At 43.0% G+C, this 24552-nt stretch overlaps 1 protein-coding gene across 2 annotated transcripts in view; it reads right to left on the reverse strand.

Moving 5' to 3' along the window:
• The window catches only part of Jmy (junction mediating and regulatory protein, p53 cofactor), a 62836-nt gene extending 42932 nt beyond the window's left edge, over nt 1-19904 (reverse strand). For both annotated transcript variants that reach the window (XR_003834631.1, XM_021180378.2), the window contains exon 1: nt 18396-19904. Coding sequence is in view for 1 of the 2 variants with exons in the window: in XM_021180378.2 (XP_021036037.1) it covers nt 18396-19391 (996 nt within the window). In the remaining variant the exon portion in view is untranslated. The remainder of the gene's footprint in view (nt 1-18395) is intronic.
• Between the last annotated feature and the right edge of the window lie 4648 nt (nt 19905-24552).

Consider the following 24552-nt stretch of genomic DNA (forward strand, 5'->3'; position numbering starts at 1 on the left):
ACCAATCACTCTGGATATAACCACCATCTATCTATCTACCAACCACTCTGGATATAACCACTATCTATCTATCTACCAACCACTCTGGTAACTGCAGCAGAACATATCCAACAAGGCAGACATCTGTGTCATACAAACATGACAAATTTAAGATTAGAAAGCTTATCAGATATACTCTCAAACTCTAATAAAATTAAATTAGAAATCATTAGCAGAAGGACTACCAGATCTCGTAAATACTTAGATATTAACCAAGTTAATTCTAAATAAGGCATGAGTCAAAGAGAAAGTCTTTTAAAAAAAATCATGCTGGGGAAGTTTAGAGAAGTGGTTCAGCATATTACTCTTGCAGAGAACCCAAATTCATTTCCCAGTACCCATGTTGGGTGGCACAATTGCCCAGAACTCCACCTTGAGGGGTAACCAACTTCTGAGCTCCTTAGGGCAAGTGCACTCACATGTACATGCTTACACACTGGCATAAATGAATTCTCATAGTTGAAATTAAAACCTTAAAAAAAACCAGTAAGTGAAAATACAACATTAGACTTTTAGACATACAGAAAAGCAATACTGAAGGGGGGAAATATATAACACTGGAAACAAATATTTTAAATTATATAAAAATAAAAAAAGAAGGTCTGGAGATGGCTCAGCAGTTAAGAGCACCAATGGCTCTTAACCAGAGGTTAGGAGTTTAATTCCCAGGAACCACTCATTGGCTCACAACCATCTGTAATAGGATCTGATGCCCTCTTCTGGTGTGTCAGCAACAGTGTACTTAAAATAAATAAATTGCTAGGAGTGGTGTCGCACGCCTTTAATCCCAGCCCTCAGGAGGCAGAGGCAGGCGGATTTCTGAGTTCGAGGCCAACCTGGTCTACAAAGTGAGTTCCAGGACAGCTAGGGCTACACAGAGAAACCCTGTCTCGAAAAACCAAAACAAAAAACAAAAAACAGAAAAAGAAAAGAAAAGAAAAGAAAAGAAAAGAAAAGAAAAGAAAAGAAAAGTGTTAACAAGAGTTAATGAAAGGTTAACAAAGAGAAGACATAAATAAATACTAACATCATTAGTTAAAGAGAATTTATCCTTTACTGGTCCTGATCTACATCAGGTTCTGGACAGCAAAAACAAATTAAAAAAGAAGGTTAGGGGTCAAGATCTATACAGGCAGTATGAAATTATTCTAAGATGCTCCAGCTACACAAACAGCTGAAGAAGAGTTCTGGTATTCTTGCTGCAGGAGGACTCAGAATTGCTATATACAATTGAAAGGTGTGAATACAATAGAATGAAAAATAGACTCAAGTCTCCAACAAAAAAGGAAAAAGAAAAAGAAAAAAAGACTAGTGTTGACTATTCATAGCTTACTCAGAATACCTGCTTGCTTTGTCCAACAAACATTTCAACCACACTACATTACAACAGACTTCTCAGATTGTATGGGACAAAAATGCCCCTTATATGACATATGGATGCCATTTCTTCTCTCAATGAACTTGTTTGAAGTCCACTGGAGAAATACATTAATCAAACTCAGAAAATTTGGTTCACCACTTGCAAATAAACTTGCAGATTCATGTACCAGGAAGGCCATAAGGGATTCTCTGCACAAAAGGAAGCAAGCTGTTCCTTTCAAATATCCCAGGTTTTAAAGAATCAGCAAGGAATTATTTCCACACACACAGATCTTAGCCTTGGTGTAATATCACACCCACAATCCTAGCACTTGGAAAGCATTATGTACTAAGATGTAATTCAAGGGCATCATGGCTACAGAGTGAGTTCAAGGCTAGCTTGGGCTACCCAATCATACAAACAACAAGAATAAAAAACAAACAAACAAATACCTCTAACAACAATCTTAACCTTTGTGTGAACATACACAAAAAAGAGGAGTGGGATTACATCAAAAGTACACAGTTGGCAAGCTGAGTTAAAAGATTGGAAGGTTTACATAAAATTAGCAAACTGGAGAGAGCACACTAAGAGAAGTCCTAGCCGGCCATGATGGTCCAGAGTTACAAGAGCAGGAAGAGACAGGTTAGTTCACAGGCTCCTTGTACTGTCAATGAAGTTGTTGGTGACTGTTAGAAATTTATTTAGATACAAATTTTAGATATAAATTTGGAACTGGAGAGATAGCTAGCTGCCTCTATTCTCATCACCCCATGGCAGCTCAGAACCATCTGTAACCAGTTCCAAAGGATCTGGTGCCCTCTTCTGGTCTCCAAGGGCATCAGGCACAAAAGAGGTGCACAAACATGCAGAAAACACACACACTTTTTTTTTTGGGGGGGGCGGGGGTCGAGACAGGGTTCCTCTGTATAGTCCTGGCCGTCCTGGAACTCACTCTGTAGACCAGGCTGGCCTCCAACTCAGAAATCCGCCTGCCTCTGCCTCCCAAGTGCTGGCATTAAAGGTGTGCGCCACCATGCCGGGCTCACATACACATCTTAAAAAAACAACAGAATTTGGTGATAGACTGGACTTTAATGTATTAGCATTAAGGATGGACTACTAGATCTCTGACAACTCAGTTTCTGATGTGTACTAAGACTAAGGACAGGAACAAATAACAGTGTTTTTAGCCAGGTGGTATGGTACATACCTTTTAATCCCAGCACTCACCAGGCAAAAGGCTGCAGATGTCTGTTTGGAGCCAGCCTGACTACATAGAGAACCCTGTATCAAGCGATAGATAAGGAGGAGGGAAGAGGAGAATTAAGGACGACTACTGGGTTTCTCAGGTTTGCTGAGCCTGGAACAAACAGCAATGCTTTCGTAGGAGCAGAGAGAGTACAGATGGAAGACAACGCTTCAAAACGGTGGAGTAAGTGCTGAGATCTGATCTGTAGCTATGTACTGGAATGTACTCTAAATTCTGTACTCTAGGAGAAGGTTCTCACATGTATAAGCTTTTGTTGTGAAACCTTGATTCTTGATTTAAAACTCTGGTTAAATAAAATTGACTACAGCCAATTACTAGAGGGATTAGAGATAGGTAGGTTTTATGTTGCCTGAGTGAGTGGAGAGACGAGACACCAGGTGGAGAAGGAGGAAGAATGAGAAGAGAGGAAGAAGCTGCTATGAGGGGAGATGGGCCATGAGCATGTGGCCAGGATAAACAGCAAGTATTTGGGGTATACCACTGAGGAGGTAGCCAAGTCAGCAGTTAGAAATATAGACTAGCAGTTACCCCCAGTAATTGTCAAAGCCAAGTGAAATAACCATTGCCTGAGTCTCATTTATTTATAAACTAGTGGGGGATAAGTTTAAAAGTCTTTATGTAAGTACACTGCAGCTGTCTTCAGACACTCCAGAAGTGGGCGCCAGATCTCGTTACGGATGGTTGTGAGCCACCATGTGGTTGCTGGGATTTGAACCTCGGACCTTCGGAAGAGCAGTCGGGTGCTCTTACCCACTGAGCCATCTCACCAGCCCAAGTTTAAAAGTCTTGTAGGGGTTACAAATGTTCTAGGTAGTCCTCACACCATCAGAAAGACTAGTTGAAACAATCTAACAGGCTTATGAAAAATGCTGACAGTAAAGGATAGTAAATGTTTTAAGTTCTCAACCCTAATACTGCAACTCCTTTAATACAGTTAGTTCCTCCTTTTGTAGTAACTCTGACCATGAAGAATGGAAACATTGTGGGGCTGGAGAGATGGCTCTGCATTTAAGAGCACTGACTGCTCTCCCAGAGGTCCTGAGTTCAATTCCCAGAAACCACATGGTGGCTCACAACCATCTGGAATGGGGATCCGATGCCCTCTTCTGGTGTGTCTGAAGACAGCAAGTGTACTCACATAAGTCAAATAAATAAATACATCTTTTTTAAAAAAATTTATTGTTGTGAGAGCACTGAGACAGGCATGCTACAGGGTCACGTGTTTGACTATACTCATAGTGGATAGCCAGAAGCTAGAAACCACCCAGATGACCCACAGTGGAAGAATGGATACAGAAAACGTGGTTCAGTTACACAATGGAATACTATTCAGCTATTAAGAACTAGGACATCATGAATTTTGCAGGCAAATGGATGGAAGTAGAAAATATCATCTTGAGTGAGGTAACTCAAACCCAAAAGGGCATACATGGTGTGTACTCTAAATTAGTCAAAAAGTACAGAATAATCAGGATACAATCAAGAAGGTCAATAAGCTGAAGGGCCAAAGTGAGGATGCCTCGATCCCACTTGGGAGAGAGAAGAAAGCAATGGGGGTTAGGGAGCCACAGAGGGAGGGAAGGACCTGAGTGGGAGAGGGGACCGGGAGGGGAAAGGAGGAACACGATCAGGTATTGGGGGGGGGGGATCAGGAGTGAAGCCCTGAGGGCTAGCAGAAAGAATGGAAACAGGCAACCTGGTGTGTGTGTGTGGGGGGGGGGGGGGGGGGGCCTCTAGAATGTACCAGAGACCTTCGAAGTAAGAGACACTCGGGACTCAAAGGGAGGGACCTTAGATGAAACACCCAACAGTGGGGAGAGGGAACTTGCAGAGTCCATCTCCAGCAGGAAGACAGGGCAGGGTAGACGGATGGGGTTGCCATCCCACAGTTAAAAACTGACCCAAAATTGTTCCTGTCTAAAAGAACTTCAGGGACGTAAACGGAGAAGAGATTGAGGGAAAGGAGGTCCAATGACAGGCCCAAATTGGGATCCATCCCCAGGGGAGGCTCCAAGGCCTGACACTGTTACTGATGCTATGGATGGTGTGCTTGCAGACAGGAGCCTAGCATGGTTGCCCTCCAAGAGGCCCACATGCAGATACTTACACCCAACCAATGGACAGAAGCCAGGGACCCCTGTGGGTGAATTAGGTAGGTTGAAAACTTGCCATAAACATGGAACTGTCATTTCATTAGAAAGAAAAAAACATTGTACCACCCTGGCCCCCCAAAATTCTAGGTAGCATTCAATGGTAGTGAGAAAAGAAAAACAGAGTTCAGCCGGGTCAGTAGGTATTAATAAAATCAAAGGGAGAAAAAATAGGATAGGGTTTTCTGGTTTTGGTCTGCATTTGCTTTAAATGATTATCATGGAAAGAAATTTAACCGTGGCTCAAAAATCCAGAATTTTGCAGAGCTTCAGTTCCCAGCAGCACAGAGTCAGTCACAATCATCTCTAACTCCAGTTCCAGGACACTAGGGACACCTTCTTCTGGCCTCTACAAGTACCAGGCAAATAAGTTGTGTACAGACATATACATGCTGTCTAAACACCTGCACAAAAGCACAAAGTTTGACTACCAGCACCACAAAAATAACTAAAGAACAATGGAACAGGGCTGAGTGTGGTAGTACACTCCCTTAATCCCAGCACTTGGGAGGCAGCAGGCTGATCTGTGAGCTCAAGGCCAGCCTGGTCTACCTAGTGAGGTCCAGGACAGTCAGGGCTGCTAGAAACCCTGGGTGTTTAAAAAAGAGAGAGAATGGAATCTCAGAACATAATATTTGTAAGAGTTATAACCACTTTTAAAATGTTAGCTGGGCAGTGGTGACGCAACCTTTAATCCCAGCATTTGGGAGGCAGAGGCGGGCGGATTTCTGAGTTCAAGGCCAGTCTGGTCTACAGAGTTATTTCCAGGACAGCCATGGCTACACAGAGAAACCCTGTCTCAAAAAAAAACAAAAAAAGAAAAGAAAGAAAAAGAAGAAAAGAAAATGCAGATAGTTAGCATGACAAAGGCCCGTAATTCCTGAGCCTCCTTCCTCTCTTCCCCTTTGCAGTTAGCCAATTCTGTGAAGTCCAACTCTCACCAGTGGGACGAGACAGTCATCATACCTAGATCAGTGTAAAAGATGGGAAGCCACCATAACCAAGCCAGTTAGCCCAATGCTCACTATTCCAGTTTGGGTTGACACATACACATCATTTTTAATAAAAATAAGTCACTGCGTGTGTTCCTTTGATTGTGCTGTCTTTGCTCTGTGCTCCTTCCGGCAACACAGACACAAAGGGCCTGGGGGAGTCTAAACAGGCACATCCCTACAGAAAACAGTTGTACCTTACAGATAAACTTTACTTTGTAAATATTTCAACATATAGACACAGGAAAGAGGAGCACATGCTTAGCATGCAAGAGTCCCCAGCACCACATAAAGTAGGTGTGGCTGCACATGCCAGGAACCTTTAACACCCAGGAGGTAGAGTCAGGAGAGCAGTTCGAGGTCATCTTACTTATGGAGTTTAAGGTCAACTTAAGCTATGAGACCTTTTCTTAAAACTGTTTTAATCTATAAATCAAAACAAATCTACTCAATAGAGGTTTGTATAGCTACTAAGAAACTATAGCTTCTTGTGGGAGAAAGAATATATGAAGTAGGATAGATGAGGTTCTAAGATCTGGGTAACTATCTGAAAGGAGACTCCTCTGAGGTTGCCTCCAAGAGAAGGAACTGAACAGACTGAAGAATGGGGAATGAAGATGGGTTTTATAGTCATATTTTTTAAAAATCAGCCATAAAACAAATATGTATTTGGGAGGGTAGGGGGCAGGGGATGGCTTCTTGCTAAGCCAGGGTTCTACTATGTAACCGAGACTGACCTTGAACTCAACTCCTCCTGTTTCAATTTTTCGGGTTCAGAATTACAGGTATGCACTACCACATCCACTGTATAGATTGTAAATAAGGTTTTGTAGACATTCCTTCTTCACTTACCAAAGGAATTCTAACTTAAAAAAAGCAGGGAAGGGGGGAGGGGTAACTAAATCACCTCTTCACCACAATATCCAAAACTATGTACACCTTTCCCAAGGGATGAGGCATAATAGTCTAAAAATGGTACATGTCTCTTCTCTCTTCTTCCTGTGTCCCGACTTTTCCAAAGTGTCTCTATTTAACAACCTATGTAACACTGAGGTGATGCAAGCAGTATCTCCTACAGTGGAAATGACTGACTAGTTTATCCCTGAGCTCTCCTCAGATCCCTGCAGTGTTCTAACTTTAGGCAAGAGTGCACCCCTTCAATGTGGCTCACCACTCGCAAAGCATGTTGTAGGCTACAGATCAAAAACAATGAAAACAGGAAGGATCAGACTGGGGGGGATCTAAATTTTTAATCATAAGCTTTTCATTTTTTTTTTTTTACCTTTAAAAGGCAATAAATCCTTGCAAGAAAAAGTACATAAATGAACTTTAATTCTACTTGAAAATGAAACACTTATTTACAATGATTAAACATGTTTCACAAACAGCAAAATAATTAAAAAAACAAAAAGAATGGAAGCGACATCTCTAAATAGCGCTCTTCCTGGTCATTCCCAGGGAAGTGGTGACAAGTCAAGGCTACAAAACCTCAGATACTAAAGTGGCTCGAGCTAGGCTTTCAAGAACATAAAAGGCAGTGCAGTACAAACAGCTGTAGATACTATATTCTGCCAAAATAAAAACATCAAATGGCTATATGCTCATTAGTTTATAAGTTTCACAGATGTGTGTAAGAACTGGGGTAGAAATGTTTTCAAATATTAAAATACTTATCCAGTATTTCCAACATGCCTCTTACTCTCCCACAGAGCAGTACTCAACTATGCAGCAACTGAACTTAATACTCTAGCAGCGTGTCTTGCAGGGTATCTCACCTAACAATACTAATTTATTAATCTGACTTTGCTATAAAGTTGCATGTTTTCCAACACCAGATTACTTTAAGAGCAACGATAACTTTTAATTTCAGTTATTCTATTTTAATCTAAGTAATGTGAAAATAATATTAAAATAAATGAAATGTACTTACGATTACAATTTACTCAACCGACTTTAAATTGTCTCCGTAATCCAGGAAATTTAATATGGACTGGCACAGGGGTGTGTCACCGTATGGGGAAGGGTTGTCAAAAGAAAAGGGAATCACTATCCTGAAAAATTTCAGAGAATGAACAAACTGTACTTTGGACATACCCTGGTTATGAACTGTGAAGTGTACAGGATACCATAAGTAACACAGAAGTAGAAAGAAATGATGACAGGTGGTTAGGACTGAGGCTGTTAGAGAAGAACAGCACATGTAATGAAATGTGAGAAGTCTACACGAGGATGATGCATGCGTGACCATCTGAGAGCAGTCTGAGACACTAAGAATGCAGATGTACCTGGATGTAAAGTATCTGCCAAGGGCCCAAGACCAATCAGCACAGCACAAGCAGTGACAGAAGGCTATATGAAGAAGAAGGACATGGAAGGTAAAGTTCTGTATTATTTCTACTTCAAGATCTGACAGAGATTGCTGGAGAGTACTGTCAATTATCCCAAGGACCCCCAGCACCAGCCACAGTTCAAAACTATCTATGTCTATAACTCCAGTCCTACGGGATTTAATATTCTCTTCTGGCCTCCACAGGCATTGCACAGACATGGAGTACAGACATACATGCAGGCTAAACACATACACATAATATATACCAAGGGTTTTTTTGTTTCTTTTTTGTTTTAAACTCTTGACAAAGTTCTTCTGCTCTTTTAGGGAATTATTTTGCAAACATAAAAACATGAAGTAAAGATTTACTAAGCATTACATATAAATACCTAAACCTGCCGGGCGTGGTGGCGCACGCCTTTAATCCCAGCACTCAGGAGGCAGAGGCAGGCGGATTTCTGAGTTTAAGGCCAGCCTGGTCTACAGAGTGAGTTCCAGGACAGCCAAGACTATACAGAGAAACCCTGTCTCAAAAAAAACAAACAAAAAAAACCAAAATCAAAAACAAAAATAAAACCCTGTCTCGAAAAACAAAAAACAAAAAAACAAACAAAAAACAAAAAAACAAAAAACAAAAAGAAAAACACCTAAGCCTAATAAGTAAAACATGTGTAACGTGTGTGTGTGTGTGTGTGTGTGTGTGTGTGTGTGTGTGTTACTGAGGATAGAATGTACGGCCCTGTTTATACAACCTAGGCAAACACTCCATTACCTGTATTTCCAACCCTTCTTTTCCTTGTACTATACAGCTCAGGCTCACCTTGAACTAAGTATCCAAACATGACCTTGAACTTCTTCCAATCCTGTCTCTACTTCCCAAATGCTAGGCTTCTGAACTGAGGACTTTCTGGATGGGAGACAAATATTCTGCCAAATGAGACACATAGCTCCTTTTCCCACTATTTTAGAAAAGGTCTCACTGTATCTCTGACTAACCTGATACTATGTAGACAGATCCTGCCACTCCCTCAAGAGTGGGATTAACAGAGAGCCATCGTGTCTGTCTCCCCACCCCCACACATACATGCACACTTTTTGTTCTGCCATAAAGTTACTTGAACTCCTGTAGCTCAAGCAGGGATTGAATTTGGCCACTATTTCAGCCCCAAGCAGGTGGGATTACAGGCTGGACCAAACCCCACTATATATCCTTTTCATTTGCTTCCACCTCAGTGTAATACTAGTAAGAATGGGTTCTTAACTATCTTAAATCTAAAACAAAAATCTGCTTAATGAAAAAACACAAGGACACAGTTTTCTTTAGTTTCTTCACAAGTAACAGATTACTGCTCAGCTGAACTCACAGACCTAGTGAACAGACAGTGAATGGGTTACTAAAAGGAGGAGTAGAGGGAAGTGTGAGACAGAGAGAAACTGTTAAATGGGTACAAAGTCATAGAAGAATAATTAGGAGTTCTATTATATAGGTCATTAGTTACTACTGTTCATATAGTCCAAAATAACAAAGATTTAAAAGAACTAAATGTGTGAGATGATAACCTGATTAAATCAATATAACATATAAATGTACTAAACTATTATTTAGTGCTCTACAAACATAATTATTGTGAAAAAAAAGTTTTCAAGGGTTCCTTAAAAACTATAGCCAAAAAAAAAAAAAAAAATGCCACTTACTTTTCTTCAGAAATGGGTGTTAGGATCATCTAACTATACATGCATGAGATACACTATCACTAGGATAGCAAGCTAGCACAGACAGTAACAGCCCACGGCCCCACAGTGTGTCCCATGTGGAGTCTGCCACAGTCCCAGGGCCAACATGCCCTAAGTCTTCCTACTCATCACTGACTCACACACAACTTCTAATCCTGCAAGGCCCATTCATCAATACAGCCTCACAGGGACACAGGCTTTCACAGTGCCTCTTCTGTTTGGATACACAAATGTTCATTGTCTTACAACTGCTTACTGCATTCCACACAGTAATATGTTATGCAGGCATGTAACTTATCATCAGTAGACCACAGCATGTAGCTTAGGTATACAGTGCCACAGTACCTACATTTATAGAAGGACACTGTATGAAACTGACTTATACCACATAAATCTTCCACTCCTTCCCAAATAGGAATAAATCCTTTCTAAGAAATTGACATGTAAAATAGTTCTTCTTAAAAATAAAACCCTGATTGGAATAAAACCTTTCAAAAAATTGATTTATAAACTATCTCTTCATAAGAATAAAACCCTGGCATGCTGGGAAAATGGCTCAGTCAGTAAAATGCTTTGTGAGTTTAGATACCTAACACCATATAAAAAGCCAGATGAAAAGCTTGTGCACAGTGGTATGCACCTGGGATCCCCAAGCTGGGGGGGCAAAGACAAATTCCTGAAACTCAAACATTAACCACAGCTGAACAGTCAGAGATCCTAAGTCAAAAGGTGGAGAGCAACTGAGGAAGACACCCAAGTCTGACCTCCACATGCATGCATGAGCGCGCGCGCGCGCGCGCGCGCACACACACACACATACAAAGTGAAAACTAAATCATATAGCCGGGCTGTGTGTGGAGTGGCAGGTCTACACTATCAGCACTAGACACAAGGGGACGAGCGTAAGTTCAAGGTCACCACTGGCTACAAAGTCAAGCTACCTCCTGGCTACATGAAACCCTGCATCTAAATTAAGTAAAACTTTTGAAAAACATATTAATAAAGTAAAGGTAGGAGGAACTCAGTTTCGGGCTACAGAGAGAATGTCTTGTGTCTGTATGGATGTGGCACCTGTCGATGATAAATCTGATGGCCTAAAGGTAGGAAATAGGAGGTGGGACATCCAAGAGGCAGAAAGGATTCTGGGAGACTTCCAGGCAGGATTCACCCAGGAGGATCTTATGAGAATAGAGGCATGGTACCTGAGCACTGGTAATCATGCACATAGCAGAATGTGAATTAAAATAAATAGGTTATTTTAAGTCAGGGAAGAGCCTCAGAAGAGGCACAGAAGAATCAACAGACCACAGCATGCAGCTTAGGTATACAGTGCCACAGTACCTACATTTATAAAGACACTGTATGAAATGGACTCCCACAAAGATAATATTTTCAGGGGCAGTTGAACTCTTGACTCAACAATCCCATGACTACCCACGACTAAGGTAAAGATATGGAAGTACAATTTAAAAAAGAAAATCACAACATTTTGAAAGAGCAAGTATTAAAATACTGATCAAAACAGCCAGCACTTAAAAAGTAGAAAGGAGGAAAAACTACAAATAATGAACAGATGAGTATAATACATTGGTTGTCACCCTTCCTAACACAGCCATCCTTTAATACAGTTCCTCATGTAGTGGTGACTCCAACCATAAATTTTTTTGTTGCTACTTCATAACTGTAAATTTGATGCTGTTATGGATTGTGATGTATTCTACATGCAACCCAGAACGTGGTAGTTTGCATATGCTTGGCCCAGGGAGTGGCACTATTAGGAAGTGTGGCCTTGTGGAGGAGGTGTGTCACTGGGGCTAGGGCTTATTTAATACCCTTCTCCTAGGTACCTGGAAGTTGGTATTTTTCTAGCAGCCTCCAGGTGAAGATGTAGACCTCTCAGCTCCTCCTGCACCATGCCTGCCTGGGCGTTGCCATGCTCCCACCTTGATATGGACTGAACCTGAATCTGTAAGCCAGCCCCAATTAAATGTTCTTACATGAGTTGTCTTGGTCATGGTGCCAGTTCATAGCAGTGAAACCCTAACACAGAGTATAATATGTAGTGAAGCTTAAGGGGCTACACTGGGTTTCTGTTATTTTTCTTTCTTTTTTCTCCCCACCACACCCCAAGACAGGGTTTCTCTGTGTAGCTCTGGCTGTCCTGGAACTCACTCTGTAGACCTGCTGATCAGCTACCTCTCCAGCACCATGCTCTGAAATTGTAACCAGCCACCCCAACTAAATTCTTTCCTTCATAAAAGTTGCCCTGGTCATGGTGTCTCTTCAGAGCAATAGAATGTTAACTAAGACAGCCGGCCTGGACAATACAGTGAGACTGTCTCAAAAACTTAACCAAAAAAGAGACACCAGTTAGAAGCAGGGTGCAGAACTCTGGGGTATGGGTGGGGAGAATCAAAATTAAAACCAGCTGTACCAAAAGGACCACAATATCCTATAAAGTCAACCAAAACAATTAGATTCATTTGTAGTGGTGACGTGTTTTGGGAGTCCTGGAGGAGTTTCTGATGATGCACAAAGCTAAGATCAACCTGCTATTTTTATTTTGACACTGTATCCATTTGGGAATATTTTACCTTTGTGGGACCAGCTTCTGTCATCACAAACATGGCTGTAATTGCCAATCTGGTTTTTAGTAGAAATAGGTTTGGATTCCAAAGGAATCCAGCAGCTAGCGACTATCCAGTACCACAGGAGAAAGAAGACAAAGCAAGATCGGAATGATGGAAGCTTTTATTTACTCTGAGTCTCTACTCACTAGGCATAGGGCAGGTATATCTCACTAATGACCTGAAATAGGATCAGCTTTACATCTCTTCAGAAATGAAGAACCACAAGTACAGGAACTCAGTAACGTCTCAAAAGTTTAGTCCAAGAAAAACTTACCAACAGCTCCCAGACTAACTCATGTTCTTAACTACCATGTGGCATGTACTCAGCCAAGTAGTTCTCTTTTGAGTTTATAGAGAGTAAAAACATGATATTCAATGAAAAAAATAGTAAGCTGAGTGGGGCAACTGGAAAATGGTGCAGTCAAACAAAATTTAAAAACAAAAGCATACTTTTAGATTCCTCCCAACTCTAATCTATAAATTCTAAGCACACTGACACTCAATACAGTTAAGAGCTGTTCCTTTATCTATTCTATGTCAGGCAATTTTCACCAAGACAAATAAAATATCCTTAAGAAAAGCAGCTTCAGGCTCCACAAAGCTTAATACAGAAGAAAAACAGCTCAAGAAAAAGTCAAATCTAAGGAATTCCAGGGAGCCCAAGTATAACAAACTGTTTACAAAGCAGCTTCAATATTAACACAATTCCCTTTTAATACAATGACCTATGGTTCCCTTGAAACTGCTTGGGAAGTTAATCTATACATTTTCTCTTCTAAGCCTTTATTAACCTCTTCTTACTGTTAACTTTTTAATTTAGTTCCCTAGTACCAAAAATGCACTTAATAAACAATGAGGATTTCTAAACTAAAAACAAAATGAAAAGCTAACATCTTTCTCCCCACTTTCAGATCCACCAAGAAACACTAGTATAGAAAATAAAATATTTTAGGCGCAATTATGAAGAAGAAAGCAAAGATTAACTTAAAAGCTATGACTCCGTTGTTTGAAATGACAAGTAGCTTTTAGGCAGCAGCACACTATGCCATATTCTCTCCGTCCACTTTGGGTCCCGGCTAAGAACCAGTATGAAGAGATACTTTATGAGAAGGCTTGCTTTTTTCTTCCTTTCAAATAGTATATACCTGTGAATATTTTTTAAAGTGAAATATGCTCACATCTAAACCAACTTACTCCTGACCAGAACAATATAAAACAGAACTTGAGGAATATCTAGCCAGGTGTGGTGAAGGAATCCTTTAGTCCTGCCCCCCCCCGACACCCACCCCCCCCCCCCCCCCCCCGACCCAGGAGAGATATAGGCAAGAGGATGAGGCCAGGCTGGTCTACACAGTTCCAAGCCAGTCAGAGCTATATATATGGTGATACCTGACTCAAAAAGATAGAACAGAAAGAAAAATTACACACTGTGTGTTCCTCCTGTAGCTTTAGATTAGTAACAGAATCTTACACACACACACACACACACACACAGAGAGAGAGAGAGAGAGAGAGAGAGAGAGAGAGAGAATATGAATGAGAGTGAGTGTGTCTGAGGCAGGACCTGGCATAAAGTCAACAGAAAGTCCCTCTTGCCTTATCGTCCCAAAATCTGGAATTACAGGTATAAGCCACCATGACTCACTATAAAAGTAATTCTATAGCCGAGCGTGGTGGTGCACGCCTTTAATCCCAGCACTCGGGAGGCAGAGGCAGGCAGATTTCTGACTTCGAGGCCAACCTGGTCTACAAAGTGAGTTCCAGACAGAGAAGGGCTATACAGAGAAACCCTGTCTCGAAAAACCAAAAAAAAAAAAAAAAAAAGTAATTCTATAAGTAAATCTTATATATAAAAAAGCCAGGTTTGGTGATAAACATCTTTATTAGCACTTGGGAGGCAGAGGCAAGCAGAACCTGTGACTCTGAGGCCCGCCTCAGCGTCTACACATAGAACTCCAAGACAACCAGAACTAGATGACATGTGCAAATCAAGGTTTTCCAAAAACTTTAAGTAATATGACGATTAGTCCTGACTGTAGATTTGACAGAATTTAGAATAATCACATAAACAAACCCCTGGCCCTTGTAAGGGAGCTTCTAGGTGAGGTAACTGTGGTAGGAAGCCCTACCCTACATATGGATGATACCATTCCATGGGCTGACATCCTGGACTGTATTAAAAGTGAGCCGAGCCGGGCATGGTGGCCCACGCCTTTAATCCCAGCACTTGGGAGGCAGAGTTCGAGGCCAGCCTGGTCTACTGAGTGAGTTCCAGGACAGCCAGGGCTATACAGAGAAATCCTGTCTCCAAAAAAACCAAAACAAACAAACAAACAAACAAACAAATATATATATAGGCAGACAGTCACTTAGAATGGAGATTTAACTCAATGGTAGAGTACTGTCTAGCATCAAGCTGGGTTCCACCAGGAATATTTAGAGCTCAATTACCTAACTGGTGCTAATAAGCACACGTTACAATCCTCAAAAGACGGAATGACAAACTACAACATCTTGATTATATGAAAGAAAAAAAACCATACTTATTGGAAGCTACCTTTGTAAAATGCTAGCTAATCACTGATTTCATACAGTCCTAATTTGTAAAACATCCTTTGGTTACTTCTCCGCTCTCATCCGAGACTGTAATGAGTCCTAATCAAAATCCAAATGTTCTGACTCCAAACCCTGCTAAGTCTTACATATACTGTGCCTCTTTGACAGCACTTTCTGCTCTCAATGGTTTTAACTTGGATGACCTTGAACTTGTGATCCTCCACCCTGACGCCCACTCTCAAGTGCTGCATCTACAGTGTGGGATACTAGGGAAGGCTACTGTGCTGGAGATTGAAACCAGGGCGTCAGAAACCACTCTTCCAGCCCCTAAGCCTTTCTGCTGTGTAAAAGTGTAACAAGTCTAGAGTTGGGATACCCACGATACCCACATTACCCCAGTCAGAAGGCTAAGGGAAGAGGATCATAAATCCGAGGACAGTCTGGGCTACATCTAGTTTCTAAAAGCATCTATCTTCCTTGAAGAATAGACATCTATTAATTTATAAAAACTGTATTTACCTATAACTTTACATTAAAAGGACATGCCTTAGTTATGTTGACTGCTCTGAACTAGTGGCAGGGGAATTCAACCCTGTTAAGGCCTTGATATGTTACAATGTTAATCTACACTTTTTTTTTTTAATGGGAGGGCTAGAACTGTAGCTCAGTGTAGAGGATTTGCCTATGTAAAAGACCTTTTGTTTGAATACCCTAACGGTAGATAAAACCTCTCTTAAGTCACTGATCTAGAACAGAAACAAATATGGAATTTATAGCTAGGAAAAAGTCATACTATGAGGGCAAGTAAGATTCAAGGAAATTGAAGAAAAATATAAACAAGAAATACATTTTAAAAGTATCATTCTTGAATCTGATTTACCAGATATAACTTTGTCCAATTCCACAAGCTATGTTGACTGAAAGATAACACAAAACCAAGTAGGAAAAATAAACTCAACAGAACTAATACAAGTGACATAATTGCTATAAAATAGATTTTATTCTTAAAAAAAAAAGTAGCTACAGTGTGTGTCTATCATTTCAGTGCTAGTAAGATGTTGTACTCAAGGGAACCCTGGGCTGTTCAAGGCTTACAGAGTCCTGTTTCACCAACCCATGTTACTGCCAAGGGATGGGGTGTTGTAGTTCACTGGCAGATCACTCACTTAGCATAGTGCAAACCACTCCACATACCCTGCCCGACACCAAAAAGCAAACCACTAATACAGAGAAGAACGTAGGCAGTAGAACACATTCACAGCCTACATGAAGTTCCTTAGAAAGAAAGGTTCTTGATACACTTCCATCCTCATGTTCATGGAAGACACTAATCTCCACACTGAGCTTAATCTTCCAGATAATTCAGGGTAGGTTTATAGACAAACTTGTGTTGTCATTGAGAGCTATTCTCAAAATACCATTCAAGTCAACTTCATAAAGAACTGAAAGATTATGTATTCATTGTTAAATTTATAATAAACATTTGTTTCCCAAGACAAACGACTCTTTAAAAATTGTTTCGGGTTTTTTTTTTTTTCCTCTGCTAAAGAGAATAAAATAGGTGTGTGGTGGCTCCCACCTCTAATACTAGCACTAAAGAGGCTGAGCAGTAGAATCAGGAATTAGGGGCCAACTTACGCTACCTATTAGTTTCCAAGCCACTCTGGCTACAGAATGAGACCTTAATTTAATTTTTAATTTCATTTTAAAAAACACCTCAAAGAAAATAAAACATCTAGTTAATACATTTTTAACTAAGAAGATGTGTTTTAGAAGAAAACTAACCCTCAAAACTGAGTCCTAGAAAATTAACTTTTTGGAAGCTCATTTTTAATAAAAGATAACCACCTTTTATTATGTATCAAATAAGGTTAAAGCAGACATTTTAAAATTAGAGATAAAGAGTTTCTAGTTTGGAAAACACTAGCTATCATTTCCAGTCTGAGAAAGGAGCACACACACCATTGGTTAATAAAACACTACTTCAAAAAGCCTAAGAGAAATGCAGGGTAATATGGACACTAGAAAGAATGTCTTATTTGTCACCTCTTTCCAAAAAGATGATCAAAGTCTCCAGGAAGTGAGCTAGTAAAGGGAGAAATGAAAACAGGTTCCTGAACTCTAGGAAGCTTCACATGATGTCTACCATCCAGTAACCCAAAGAGAAGTGTAGTCCTTCAAGACAGTTTGGGCCTAGGTGGATCTGGCTGTCTTGGAACCCCTATTCACACCAGGCTGGCCTTGAACTCACAAAGATCCACATGCCCCAAGTGCTGGGATTTAAGATGTGAGCTAGAGTGAAGAGTCTTAATAGAGGAAGTTGTAAATGTATGAACAGTGTATGGTGTAAGTGAGAAATAATAGTCTAGCAAAGTCAAACACCAAATATTCTAGTAAGACACTAAGAACATTCCAGGTTCCTGGCCTAATATCAGTTAAATATACATACAAATGACAGCAAGTCGGGAATAAACACTCCATGAAACAGAGCTTCTCTCCATCCCAAGTTCAAACACAAAATACTGTGACATTAAAACAGATTGCTTTGAAAAACTATATATTGTCCATTAGAAGTCACCTTATTAAATTACACTTTTTAGTACATTTCTACAGAAAAGGCATGACTATAAACACACACTGCAGAGCTCCCTATTTCCTGTTATTTAAAGAATCAAGAAGTATGTTAAAGTGTTCACACTACATATAAAAGCTCAAAGCATTCCTGCCCTTGACCTCCTGAAAACAGGAGTGAAACTTGAGCCATCTGTAAAGACTTCATAGTCTAAAATCTTACTTATGTCAATTCTCATTTGGTCAAGTCAACACACTTTTTAAAAAATAAATTTAGGGCTGGGTGTAGTTCAGTGGTACACTTTGAGCACCGCAAAACGCTGAAAAGTAAAATTTCATACTTACCTATGTTGCCAGAGCACACAAGGCAAACAAAAGCAGATCAACTTTGATCGATAAGACAACAATTTTCAGTACATAAACATGACACCCTGAAAGAAGAGCTAATGCCTGGGCAAGCTACTTTAGGGAGAAGAGTAACATTCATTTACTTTAAGATTACAGAATACCTGTTTTTCTAAATGCTTTTATCTCTACCTGTATTTTTTAGTAAACTGGGTACTTTTTGGAGGAGTAAAAAAAAACCCAAAACTTCCCAAAGATCCATCGCTGAGATAAGTAAAGGAAGCCGATCAGGAACCCTCCTGTTCTTCCTTTTCCCGCGGATAGAAAAGAAGACACTTCGCAGACCCCAAACCCAGGCTCCAGCACTTGGCAGTGAGACATGAAATCTAGGACCGCTGCTCGGACTCCGCACTCACCTCCTGGATGCGCCTCCTGGCCCGCTGAAGCACCTCTTCATAGCCCTTCTGCCGCAGCTCGCTGAGGCTTTCGTAATACTCCTCCGGATCATCCGTCTCGGTGAAAAGAACCTGAGAAAGGATCTTCCAGCCACACGTGTCCAGGCCGTGGCCCAGGTAGACCTGGAGTTGGTAACATAGAGCGTCGATCTCCTGCTCGGTCATCTCGGGGGCGCCCCCAAACAGCACCGTCCACATGCCGGACGGCTCTTCGGGGAACACAGGCAGACAGGGCTCCAGCTGGGAGTTTACCGAGCACAGCTGCTGATGCACGGCCCGCAGATCCTGGAAGGAGAAAAGCCCGGCCCAGCTGCATTCTTCGGCCGGAGACTCCAGCTCCGCGGCAGACGGCGGCTGCTCCGAGTCCGGGAGCGGCTGTGGCGCCTCGTCCTCCCTCACCATTTCCAGGACCTCGATCTCCTCGGAGACCGCCCCGGAGGCACTCACCACCCGCACCGACGACACCGGGGGCGCCGGCGGGACTGGCGTGGCACTGGCGGTCGCATCTCGGGATTCGGCGCTTCTGCGGAGCGGGCTGGCCTTGGCCCGCGCGGGGCTACGGAGAGGACTCTCCGGTCCTCTGCCCGCGGGACCCCGAGGAGGATCCCCCTTCAGGCTGCGCGCGCTGCGCGGAGAGCCGCCCTCGGCCCAGGCCTGGCTCTTCCGTGGCCCGGGACTCCGGAGCGCTGCTGTAGCAGAGGCAGCGGCCTCTGACCGACCCCTGGCTGCGGGGCTGCCGGGCCCGCGACTCCCATCAGACGCGGGCGTCCCCGCCTGTTCCCGGGAACCGCTCCTCTGTCTCTGGGCCGTCCGGTTGTGACAGGTTATAGCAAACTTGCCTTCGATCTCGTTCCAGGCCACAATGAACACAAACTTGTGCTTCTCGCGCTCGTCGAATACGTGGGGCCGCACCGCCACCCAGTCGGACTCGAGTGTCTCCTCCAGCGCGAACGACATGGTAGCTCCGGTGCCCGGCGAGGGGGGCCGCCCGCCCGGCCGAGTCTCCGCGGTGGCCGCGCCCCCAGCTCACCCTTGCCGGGCGCCTGCAGCCATCTTAGCGCGCCGGCCGCTCACCCACCGGCTCCTTTGTGGTGCGACTCTCAGAAGAGACAATACGCGGCCCGGAGCAGGTAGTTCACATGGTCACGTGCGGCCGGATCTGTTTACAAGCCGCTCACTGCCGCAGCGCAGGGCCCTGGGCCGCCGGACCGGCCTGCGCGGAGCCGCGGAGCTGCGAGCTGAGGCGCGCGTCCGCCGCTCGCCCGGGGCCTACCTCCCCGCCGCCTCTCTGCCCCCGGCCAACAGCGCCGACCCAGCCAGACCCAGAATGCAGACTCCTAAAGCTCCAGTCTCAGCGTCGCCACAATGTTGCCATTCGGCTGTGACGTCTGCGGCTCCACGAGGGACGTAAACACGGGCACGTGCGGCACGCTGCTGACGCGGCGGCGGCGGCGGCAGCAACGGGAGCGGCGGCGCGCGTCCCGCCCGCCCGGCGGCGCCCCGCCCCCGTCCGCGTCCCTCCAGGCGCGCCTGCGCGCCGCCGCGTTCCTGGCCCCAGCCCCGCCCCCCTTTTCCCAGCCCGGAGTCTGTGGCTGCAGGATGACGCTTTTCTGCAGGACGAGAGACTGGTGTGCCCGGCCGCACAGGTTGCTTTGAACCCCCGGCAAGAGGAACAAAGGCAAAGGGACACTGAGACTTTGTTCAAGGACCTTGATGTAGCTCTCCTTCACCCTGAGTGAATCTGGATCGCCAACTGTGATCAGACGCGCCCTAAACAGTCCCGGAACTCTGCCTTGCTTTACAAGGCTAAGCCAAAGGGTTCCATTCTCCCCTGACATCCTTCAGACACGATTTAAGATAGACATGTATGCAAAAACAACTCAGGAGAATACGAAAACAGTAGGAAAATTCAGTCACGTCCTAAAAAGCGTGAACACTTGTCTCAATTTATCCTTCTTTTATTGCTTCGGCTTTCCTCATTGTGTACTGTTCTGAGAATCTCTTTGGGCAGTCAGTGCACTAAAGTTTTGAGGATGTATTCAGTTATCAGAGTTCCCAAAAAGCACAAACAAAAAGTTTTTATCAGCCTGGCAAGGCAGTGCATGACTCTAATTCCAACACTTGGTGAGTAGAGGCAACGAGATATGGGAATTCAAGGCCAGCAGGGGCTACAAAAGACCTTGTTTCAAAAACAAGCCAGAAAAATCCAATTATTCATACTAAACTATATTGAAACATTCCTAATATTGTCTAGTAGGTTTATAATCCACTTTATATTATTGGTGTCATCTTTCCTGTCAGTGTCCAAGGCATCGAGCAGGCGTTAATGTATAATGGGAGTTAGTTCTTTTACTTTAAGCCACATTTCTAAAACATGTGAAAATCATCTGAGCCATCCTCACGTTGTCAGCTACACAGAGTTTTGTATTGGCCTAACATCTAAATTGATAGTCAAAAGTTTTAGACCCATCTCCTGGCTGAACTTTTTTTTTCTTTGTTTTTTTTGTTTTGTTTTGTTTTGTTTTGTTTTTTTGGAGACAGGGTTTCTCTGTGCAGCCCTGGCTGTCCTGGAACTCACTTTGTAGACCAGGCTGGCCTCGAACTAAGAAATCTGCCTGTCTCTGCCTCCCAAATGCTGGGATTAAAGGCGTGCGCCACCACCACCTTGCTGAACATTTTAAACTTTAAACATCTGCTTTGAAACCCATGCCTACTCTTGGACCAAACACACACACACACACACAGAGCAAGATTCAGAAAAAAGTAAAAATGATTTCAACCTTTTGGAATTCTTATAATGAGCTGCATATTTTCAAAGCTTGTACATATGTGTCAGCTCTTCCATGCAAATCAAAAACACCTTTGAAAATACTGGAAGAGACCCAAGTGTGGTGGCCCACCCACCCCTTTATTCCACAACTCAGTAGGGAGAGACAGTCAGATCTCTGGGAATTCATAGCCAGCTGGTCTACAGGGAGAGGGAGAGGCAATGGGAGGGAAGGGAGAGGAGAGGAGGGGAGGGAGGGGAGGGAGAGGAGGGGAGGGGAGGGAGAGGAGAGGGGTCTGGGGGTATTACTCAGTGCTTGGGGTGCTTACAAAGCACTCTTGAAATCCTGAGTTCAATCTCCAGCAACACAAAAATAAATAAAGCGCTGAAGGAAAGAAACCCACTGCAAATTGGAGTCTTCAGCAATACAACCAGTAACGTTATAGAAAAATTGTCCTTTTGATAAAAAGATAACTGCTTAGGTTTTTTTTTTTTTTGTGATAGAGTTTGAAATCACCAGCTCTCTTTATTCAATATATTGTATATATACATTTATAAATCTGCAAAATGCATGCTAAATATGCCTAAAAGAAATCTATGCCAGGCTTGGTAGTTATACCTCAATTCTACCATCTGGAAGTCTGGGGCAGGATTGCCTCCTGTAGTCAGCCTGAGCCACAAGGTTAGTCTACCTCACACAAAACAGAGCAACATTTGATGTACATGGATTAACTGTCATATTTATCTACAGCTATAAAATTGTGTCTTATCACAAACCGCGGAGGGGACATGGGTTCATGTTTACACAGGTGTTAAGTATTTTCTCCTAACATACTTGCCACTGTGCTTTTTCAAATGGGAAGTCTCGCTGTTTCAAGTTTCCCCTATCTTAGTCATTGTTATCCTACAAATGAAAAGAAACGAGCCAAATTCCCATGACAGGTTACTGTCGTGCTCTACCATTCTCTATTTAGGTCTATATCTGATTGTTGGGTGTGTAAGTTACTCCCTGGGAAGAGGTAAAGCGACAAGAAAAGCACACACACACCATGGCAACTTTGAAAAGGCTTAGAAACTATCGAGGATTGTTTGGTAATCTGGGAACCACTTTAACACTTTGGGCCTTTCAACAGAAACTCTCGTCGTCTGTGATGTTCAAGAAGCCTACCATTCCCTATAAGATTTATCCCCACAATGCCATGCAAGGTAGGTATGAAGGGAGTGAGTAACTTTAGCGTTGTATGTGAGGGAACAGGAACTCTGGACACTTACAATCAGTCCCAAGGGGAGGAACGTGAATGACAAGTGCAGGGAGCAGGTGCTAAATTCACTGACAGCCACACTAGATTTTCCCAGAAACAGACCCTGGAAAGAAACTGGGACTTCAAGGCCTGGCAGAGCTAGGGGAAAGTGAGATATGTAAAAGAAAAGAGACCTCAGTAGGACTTGATGCCTTGCATAGCGAAGCATGTTAAACTACAAGACAAAGTATGACTCTCAGGGGTCCATCTCTGATGGACACAGTGAAGCCTCGCTTGGTCATTGGAGGCCCACTCTGAGGAAAGCATGGCATGAAACTTGAAATTGGCTCAAGAAGACCATAACTACTGAGTACTGTCAGTTGATCAAGTCTTACAGCTGGAGTCAACCCTTGTTTTTATTGCTTCGTTCATTTTGAGTCTTATTCAAAGAGTCTTACTTCTTAGCTGAGACTGGTCTCAAACTTGCCCACCTCCTATCTCAACCTTCCTGAGATTATGGAAGTGAACCACCATATCTTCCTCTGGTAGCTGTGAGGAAGTGAGTCTTTCATTTATCTATTTGTGTATGTGCTTATTTATTTTGAGGCAAGATCTCCCTATGTCACCCTGGCCAGCCTGGCCTGGCCATGTAGACTAGGTTGTCCTCTCACTCACGGAACTCTGCCTCTGCCTCTGCCTCTGCCTCTGCCTCTGCCTCTGCCTCTGCCTCTGCCTCTGCCTCTGCCTCTGCCTCTGCCTCTGCCTCTGCCTCTGCCNCTGCCTCTGCCTCTGCCTCTGCCTCTGCCTCTGCCTCTGCCTCTGCCTCTGCCTCTGCCTCTGCCTCCCAAGTGCTGGGCTAAGAAGCTTGTGCCTATCTTGAAGGAGGACTTGATTTGAACATCTTCATATCTACCACAGCACAGCCCTGTGAGTCACATGGCTGCTTCATCAACACATCTGGGGAGCTGCTCATGTTTTGAACAGAAATTTTTATAAAGGAGGTTAGGGCAAGCTACAACCTCTATGACTCCAATTGCTTTCATGGACATACCTAACTTATTATCTTCTCCGTTCTGCATTCTAAAGTCCTCTGCTAGTATCAGTTGCTCACCTGGTTACAAGGTCCAAAATCCTCATTCTTGAGAGGTCTGAATCCTGATAATTTTGCTCATATATCATTACTATCATTACATCACCATACACGTTATAATTAAGCAGGCATGGTGGCATAAACCTGTAATCTTAGCACTCGGCAGGATGATCAGGAGTTTTGGGTTGGCTTCAACTACATTGTAAATGTAACTTTTATTCACCTGACGGTTTTGTCATCTCGGAGGCTTACTGCCTCTGTCTGCTAACCGAGGCCTTGTCCTGGAAGCTTCTAGCCTCCATACAATCTTATCTAGGCCTAGAGTGTGTTCAGCCTCTGAGACTTACTGCTGAATAATACACCCTTTCTAGGTATTTCTGAACTTTGGCTGGCTGGTCAACTCAGCTGTTCTAATTCAAAACTCCTCTTCACACTGACAGATTCAAACTGGCTTCTTCCGACTTCTGACTGAATTGCTCTGTTTCGTCTCATGCTAACTTTGACAATCTGTTCTAATCTTCTATCTTCACCTGTGTCTAGCTTGTTCTCTCCCTGCACCCTGTCTCTGTACAACTGTCCCAGTAACTCTGCCCTCTCTCCTTTTTTCTCTGCACTGCTCTATCTTAAGTAGCCTCTCTTTTCTCTCTGTTTTTGTGAGAGTTGGGCATAGCCTACTCTGTCAAATCTTCCTTTGATTCACCCCTTTGTCTGCCTCTCAATTAGACATCACTTTCAAACAATGGTGCTTACTTCTACAAACTAAATTAACTTTCATTGTTTGGGATTAAAGGTGTGTACTAGGATGTGTCTGTATTCCAGCCAGAGGGATTAAAGGTGTGTACTAAGGGCACGTCTATATTTCAGCCAAAAAGCCATTTTTGGCTTTAAAATACCTCTATACCACATAGTGAATTTGAGGCTAGTCTAAGCTACGGTCTCACAAAACAAAACAAAACAAAACAAAACAAAAGAAGAAAGCCTACCAGGGCAAACACCACAGCGCATCACTCCAGTCCACGT

This window comes from Mus caroli, chromosome 13, assembly GCF_900094665.2.
Source record: "Mus caroli chromosome 13, CAROLI_EIJ_v1.1, whole genome shotgun sequence".
Taxonomy (NCBI): Eukaryota; Metazoa; Chordata; class Mammalia; order Rodentia; family Muridae; genus Mus; species Mus caroli.